Raw genomic sequence first — 8,012 nt, 5'->3', positions numbered from 1 at the left:
ACAGGTCAGATTAGGTGTCCCTACAAGATTTGTAAGAATAATTGATTTCTAGAACCTCATAGCATTAGACATCACCTATACAGGAAGGGTTTTGTGAGTGATTATCAGAACTGGATGTTTCATGGAGAAGAATTTAGAAACGATTTTGATGCACGGGTGAATGTGGTGCACGATAATCCATATACAGATTTGATATTTGATGCCGCAGGAACAGAACTAGGTTCTGCTATGAGTTCTAGTGATGTAAGAACTGCCGTAGATAAAGAATCACCAAACGATGCAGCTAGTAGATTTTATGATTTACTTAGAGATGCTGATGAGCAACTTTGGAACGGTTGTGAGAGTCACACTATCTTGTCTGCAGTTCTTCAACTAATGAATTTGAAGTCCGAGTATAATTTGAGTCAATCGTGTTTTGACCGTTTGTGCATGATTGTGAAGAGTATGTTGCCCAAAGATGAGAAATTGCCACAAAATTTCTATCGTGCGAAAGTTATGGTCAACGCTCTAGGTATGGGTTACAAAAAGATTGATGCTTGTCCAAATCACTGCATATTGTATTTCAAGGATCAGGAAAATGACATATCATGCCCGTCATGTGGGCATCCTCGGTTCAAGCCAAAGACAAGAGGCAATGGTAGCACGAGATCAAAAGAAGTTTCATACAAGTCGCTCCGCTACTTTCTTATCACTCCTAGATTGCAGTGATTGTATATGTCTTCAAGGACAACTAAACACATGAGATGGCATTCAAATAGAGTTCGACACGATGAAAACAAGATCACGCATCCTGTTGACGCTGAAGCTTGAAAGCACTTTGATCGTACTCATCAGAACTTCGCAATGGAAGTGCAAAATGTTAGACTCGGTCTATGTACAGATGAATTTAATCCATTTGGGGGTAGATCAACTCCATACTCATGCTGGCCAATATTTGTAACTCTATACAACCTTCCACCAAGCTTGTGTATGAAACGTCCAAATCTTTTCTTGTCTCTGTTGATCCCTGGTCCAACCTCACCTGGCCAAAATCTTGATGTATATCTAAGGCCATTGATTGATGAACTAAAAGTACTATGGGATGACAGTGTTACCACGTATGATGCCCACAAAAAACAAAATTTCAACATGAAGGCCGCTGTTCTATGGACAATCAGTGACTTCCCTGCATATGGTATGTTATCTGGTTGGAGCACACATGGGAGGTTGGCTTGTCCGTACTGCATGGAGGATTCCAAAGCTTTTAGATTGAGGCATGGAAGGAAGCCTTGCTGGTTTGAGTGCCATCGTCGATTTCTACCCAGCGATCATCCGTTCCGACGTCAAAAGAATGCATTTAAAGCAGACACAACTGAAACGGAAGGTCCATCCTCAAGATTGTCCAGCATAAAGATTCTAAGAAGATTGCGATACTTTCCAGATGTATTAACAGATGCCCGCAGTCCTACACCCTTCCGTGGATTTGGGAAGGATCACAATTGGACGAAAAAATCTATTTTTTGGGAACTACCGTATTGGCTGACCCTATTGATACGACATAATTTGGATGTGATGCATGTAGAGAAAAATGTGTTTGATAATGTGTTCAATACAGTAATGAATATTAAAGGAAAAACGAAGGATAATCCGAAGGCCCGTATGGATTTAAAATTAATATGTAAAAGACCAGAATTGGAACTCAAAGAGTATAATGGCAAAGTACTGAAACCAAAGGCGAAGTACGTGCTCGGACCTGATCAAATAAAACATGTATGTCAATGGTTGAGACAACTGAGATTTCCAGATGGATATGTCCCTAACATTGCTCGGGCTGTGAAGATTGACGATGGACAGTTATATGGGTTGAAGAGCCATGATTGTCATATCTTTATGCAACGATTGATACCCCTAGCATTCCATGATATGTTAGACAAACCTATATGGAGGGTATTGTCTGAGTTGAGCGGATTTTTCAGAACATTGTGCGCATCGGAGGTCGTTGTATCAGATGTAAAGAATCTCGAGGACTCTGTCATCACCACTGTTTGTCTGCTAGAAAAAATATTTCCGCCAGCATTTTTCGATGTTATGGAACATTTGATCATACATCTGCCATATGAACTAAGGGTTGGTGGCCCTGTGCAATATCGATGGATGTACCCATTTGAAAGGTATATGTTTTTTTATATTTGTCTCTTTAATGACAGATATTTAAAATTTGAAATGTATATTATTGTCAGATGCATGTTCGACCTAAAAAAAAAGGTTCGTAATAAAGCCAGAGTAGAAGGCTCTATTTGTGAGGCGTACACTTTAGAAGAGATTTCAAATTTCTCATCTATGTACTTCGAACCTCATATTCCAACACGTTACACATGCCCGCCCCGTAACGATGATGGAGAACAAGTAACTGTAGCTGACAAGCTGTCGATATTTCAACCACTTGGGCATGCATTTGGTAGTTGTCGATCAAGGCTATTGACAGATCGAGAGCAAGATGCAGCACACATCTATATTCTTTTTAATTGCTCAGCGATCGACTCATATATCGAGTAAGTATATGTATATGCAACTCAATTATAAATCCTTTTATGTTCTATATGTGGATACATGGCTCGGTAATATAAGTATTTGTGGTTTGCAGACGATTTGATCTGGAGTTGCAAAGCAAAGTTTCACATCTCACTGATGCAGAAGTACAAAAAGAACGTGAAACTAAGTTTGTGGAGTGGTTGAAACAGTTGGTAAAGAAGCTAACATAAATTTTGTACTTATAAACAACACTAAGTTACTTAATTGATCGTGATCACAATCATTGTTTATGTCTGTGCGTAGGTTCGCCATGGTGATGTTAAAGATCAAGGAATATGTGATTTAGAAAATGGTCCGACCAAAGTTGTGCAATGCTACAACGGGTATATCGTAAATGGTTATCGATTCCATACAAAAGACTACGGTATAAACAAATCAATAATAAATAGTGGCGTGTGTGTCAAGGGTAGCAGCTACGGTGAAAATGAATATGATTACTACGGTGTTATAGAGGAAATAATGGAGTTGACTTACTTAGGCATGAATAAAAGGGTTACGATATTCAAGTGTCATTGGTTTGATCCAACTGCAATAAGACTCGACAAAGCTTCAGGCATTGTGGAGGTGAATCATAAATCTAGGTTTGGAACATATGAACCATTCATATTAGCCTCGCAAGCTCAACAAGTTTATTATACTTCATATCCGAGTATAAAAAAGTCAGATAGAAATGAATGGTGGGCAGTTTGCAAGGTGAAATCCAAACTATACCCCGAGTATGATCAGTTACAGGAAGATGAGTTAGCTGAAGACAGTGATTACTATCAATCAGATGATGTCTATGACTTCGCTTATGGTCACGATGTTGCGCATGATATGCATGTCATATCTCCATTGGCCGATGAAACATTCATAGAGGAATGTGATCCAAATGATGTACCAAGTGGATGGGCAAACAATGAAAAAGAAGAAGAAGAAGAAAGTCAAACTAGTGACGTGGAAGAATTCTCAAGCTAGTGAGCAAAATCTTATACTACAAACCTCTATTTAAATGCATTGTAATACTTGATGTGAGTTGTATTGCAATACTTGGTGTGAATGATTAAAAAATTTATTTGAATGTATTGTAATACTTGATACGAATGATTCGAATGCATTGTAATACTTGATGTGAATGATTTCAATTATCGGAATGTATTATAATTTATGCAACGAATAATTTGAATTAGTGCAATACTTGATGTGAATGATTTGAATTATTTGAATGCATTGCAATGCTTGATGTGAATGACTTGAATGCATTGTAATACTTGATGTGAGTTGTATTGCAATACTTGGTGTGAATGATTAAAAATTTTATTTGAATGTATTGTAATACTTGATACGAATGATTCGAATGCATTGTAATACTAGATGTGAATGATTTCAATTATTTGAATGTATTATAATTTATGCAACGAATGATTTGAATTAGTGCAATACTTGATGTGAATGATTTGAATTATTTGAATGCATTGCAATGCTTGATGTGAATGACTTGAATGCATTGTAATACTTGATATGAATTATTTGAATGTATTGTATGGCATATGTTATTTGTTAAAATATGGTTCGTGGATGTTATAGTGGTCGCTCATCCAGTAGTAGTCAGGCTCAGCCTTCATCTTCACGGGCTCCTGTGATAGGTATATCATATAACTAATTGGATGCTTGATTAGTTCAAATGCGCATTCTGAGAATTTCTAATGTATTTTTTTACAGATGATGTTGCGCCTGTACACGACCCACCTACACCAGTTGATCACACAAGTCAACAGCCAACACAGGAAACAGGGTCTTCTCAGACTGGCACAAGAAGACTCATTCGAATAGTGTATATCAATAATCGACCGTAAGTATTTTGTTTTCAATTATTGCATATCTTTTAAATATTTTATATTGATATTTACTGTGTAACAATTCATGTGCAACACAAGGTTTGAGCCACAAGAAGTAGTACGGGAGATTAGGAATTCACTTCTTCAACATCTACCAGGACCAGTTGCTCAATGGAAAGGGTACCCAAAGGAGGTGTTAGACAGATTGTGGTCCTCATTCATGGTATACAGTTGTTCCTCATAGTTAATGTGTTTCATATTTAATTTATTTAAGCAATGTCTACTAACTTTCTGAAAATATTTGTAGGCTTCGAATCGCTTCGCAACTACGGTGGAAGAAAATGATGCAAGGAAGGTGTGGCAGAAGGTGGCTGCCAATCGATTTGCAGACATGCTGCACACTATGAAGACTGCAGCAAAAAAAGCATCTGGCGTAGTAGATGATCCAGTACTGTGGAAGGGCCATGGTCCTATTACTATCAGGAGAGATTATTGGGATGAAATGTGCGATAAGTGAGCGGGAGATGCATTTAGAAATCGCTCTGTGAAGGCTGCACAAAATCGATCGAAGATGCCCGAAGCCCATCTACACACAGGTGGATCTAAGACATTTGGGAGCCACCTAAAGAAAATGGTAACTCATCAATATATAATATTAATTTTATAAGTATTGTTGCAAACTTGTGTACTAAATCTTTTGTCATTTAACTTCGCAGGAAGCAGAAAAAGGATGCAGTGTACCATACAAGGATGTGTTTGTAGAAACACATAAACGGAAGACCACGGGAGTCTTCGTATCAGAGAAGGCGAGAACGACAACGATATGTATTAATTCTATTAATAATCATTGCAATATATATGCAAGTTATCATAATGTTATCATTAATTATTAATGAATACTTTAAACATTATTTTGTAGGAGGCATATGAGCAACAGATGGTAGAGCGATATGGCGATGACGCTACTCAGCATCCATCATTTGATCCTACAGCATGGGTGACTGCAGCAGGTGAACCCAAAAAAGGTCGCGTGTTCGGGTTTGGGAGTAATATGAACACTTCACCAGTTATTGGTTCTTCCAGTTACGGCTCACCGACTTCTTGCGCCGACATAAGCTCCAAGCAGCCGACTATTCTTTCCGGTGATGATGTACGCCAGATTGTTAATGAATCACTGAATAACTACTTCCAATACACCGTCGCCCCCTTTCTCCGAAATGAGATCAAGGCCGCTGTTCAGGATAGGGGATCTTCGATTCCAGGTCCCTCTCAGGTATAATCACATATTCAGTTTTTTGTCTGCCTTAGAACACATATGAGCATAATCGAATCACATATATAACTTTTTGCCTGCCTAAGAACACATATGAGCATGTTATAATCACATATTCAGTTTTTTGACTGCCTTAGAGCACATATGAGCATGCTATAATAACATATAGAGTTTTCTTATTGCCTTAGAGCACATATGAGCATGCTATAATCACATATAAAGTTTTTTTGCCTGCCTAAGAACACATATGAGCATGATAGAATCACATATAAAGTTTTTTTGACTGCATTAGAACACATATGAGCATGCTATAATCACATATTCAGTTTTTTGACTGCCTAAGAACACATATGAGCATATTATAATCACATATTCAGTTTTTTGACTGCCTTAGCACACATATGAGCATGCTATAATAACATATAGAGTTTTTTTACTGCCTTAGAACACATATGAACATGCTATATATCATTTATGATAGAATCACATATAAATTTTTTTGCTTTGCCTGCCTTAGAGCACATATGAGCATGCTATAATCACATATTCAATTTTTTGACTGCCTTAGCACACATACGAGCATAATCGAATCACATAGTTTTTTGCCTGCCTTAAAGCACATATGAGCATGGTAGAATCACATATAGAGTTTTTCTAGATGCCTTAGAATACATATGAACATGCTATAATCACATATTCAATTTTTTGACTGCCTTAGCACACATATGAGCATGATAGAATCATATATATATATATATAACTTTTTGTCTGCCTTAGAGCACATATGAGCATGATAGAATCACATATAGAGTTTTTTTACTGCCTTAGATCACACATGAGCACATGATAGAATCACATATAGTGTGTAATTTATTTCATTATATTTTGTTTATCAATACTGACTGTTCTTTTCTTGTGTAGGCTGCTAGCGATAATCAGCGTAGTGGAGCTAAAGGGACAGATAAAGACAATGAACAAGAAGACGCACAAAATCTTGGCGATGATTAGAGGACTGTGTTGAAGAAGTTCTATTTTTTTATGTTTCCTAATTGTAATTATTGAATTATAAATAATTAAACTTCTTAATTTTAAGGTGGAACGATTAATTGTTGTAGATTCTTGTTATATGAAATTTTTTGTGTGGTTTGTTTTTTATTTACAGGAAATATAAATTGTACAGGAAATAGAAATTGTACAGTTCTCGGTATTTAATTTTCAAATAAATTTTTTTTAATTTTTTTTCGTGTTTGCGACGGATTAGCGACGGAACAATCTGTCGCTATTCATATTAATCTAGCGACGGCATAGCGACGGAAGTAAATCCGTCGCCAAGCCGTGGTCGCCGTATAGTACCAGCGGATTGGCGACAAAATATAGCACTCGTTATTCCGTCGCAATTAGCAACGGACCTGGCGACAGAATTATTCCGTCGCCAGTTAGCGTCGAAATATTCGCGACGTAAGCATACTGTCACATCGTTGTCGCTAATCCGTCGCTACCCATGTTAGCGACGGATTAGCGATGGAATGTGGTCGTCGCTAATCTACTGCTTTGTTGTAGTGCAACCGATTATTGAGAGAAGCCAATCTCTTTGCACGTTGCTCGAAAACAGTCACCTATCAACTGATAGCACCACACATCAAGACTAAAAGGCAACCACATAGAGATCGCACATCAAAGTTACTCCTTTAGCTTATCAATAGTGTGATTTTATTTTTTTAATTTTTTTCTGAGTGATTTCACAAATACAAGAAAGACACATGAAAATGGAAAACCTAACTCAATAGCGGTTGGCATGATGGCAATGAGATAACAGATCGGTAAACTGCAAAGAATACCACACCTTTTGAGTTGTGATAGCCCGTTTGTCTTTTGTTCCAGCAAAACCAAATGACCTTTGCTGCAAAGAAATAAAAGAGGACGAACATGTCCTCTAAATGGCATGATTGGTATAATGTACCAATTCCATTTGCTTTAAAATGTATATTTCTTGATGTGAAATAATGTTCTTTGAAAAATGATAAAGAATACAATTTAGCCCAAAAAACCTGAATCTGTAGCAACTTCCCATAAAAACAAGAACCATCGTATTTTAACAGTTACATATTATGGTCACATATATAACAGAAATGACAAGAAAATTAAGAATGTCTAGCCGGTATGTCAGCCATGACTAAATATCATCATTGACTTAATGAGGCCTTCTTGTCAAAGTTCTTGCAAGCCTTAGAATGAAGAAAAGTAGACAACACTCTCACTTCAAGTTCCTCAATGAGATCTAAGATAAAAACTCATGCTTGAATGGCAAAAACTGCATGACCAACCTCCACATCATCCTAGTTAAGAGCATT

General features: G+C 37.1%; 1 protein-coding gene across 1 annotated transcript; it reads left to right on the top strand.

The window, feature by feature from the left end:
• The first annotated feature begins 5,394 nt into the window (after positions 1-5,394).
• Positions 5,395-6,709, top strand: LOC149827689 (uncharacterized). Its single transcript, XM_090019954.1, has 2 exons — positions 5,395-5,661; positions 6,583-6,709. Exons 1-2 carry the CDS (start codon positions 5,440-5,442, stop codon positions 6,667-6,669), a joined length of 309 nt encoding a protein of 102 aa, XP_089876080.1. The 5' UTR covers positions 5,395-5,439; the 3' UTR covers positions 6,670-6,709.
• Positions 6,710-8,012: the final 1,303 nt, after the last annotated feature.

Source organism: Nuphar pumila, chromosome 10 (genome assembly GCF_984573655.1).
Source record: "Nuphar pumila chromosome 10, dmNupPumi1.hap1.1, whole genome shotgun sequence".
NCBI lineage: Eukaryota > Viridiplantae > Streptophyta > Magnoliopsida > Nymphaeales > Nymphaeaceae > Nuphar > Nuphar pumila.
The sequence above is the reverse complement of the archived record's forward strand: the minus strand, read 5'-3'. Positions and strand labels throughout refer to the sequence as shown.

Coding starts and splice junctions, on each gene's coding strand:
- LOC149827689 (XM_090019954.1), top strand. CDS start 5,440: ATGAACACTTCACCAGTTATTGGTTCTTCCAGTTACGGCTCACCGACT. Junction 5,662..6,582: donor CGATTCCAGGTCCCTCTCAG/GTATAATCACAT, acceptor TTTCTTGTGTAG/GCTGCTAGCGATAATCAGCG.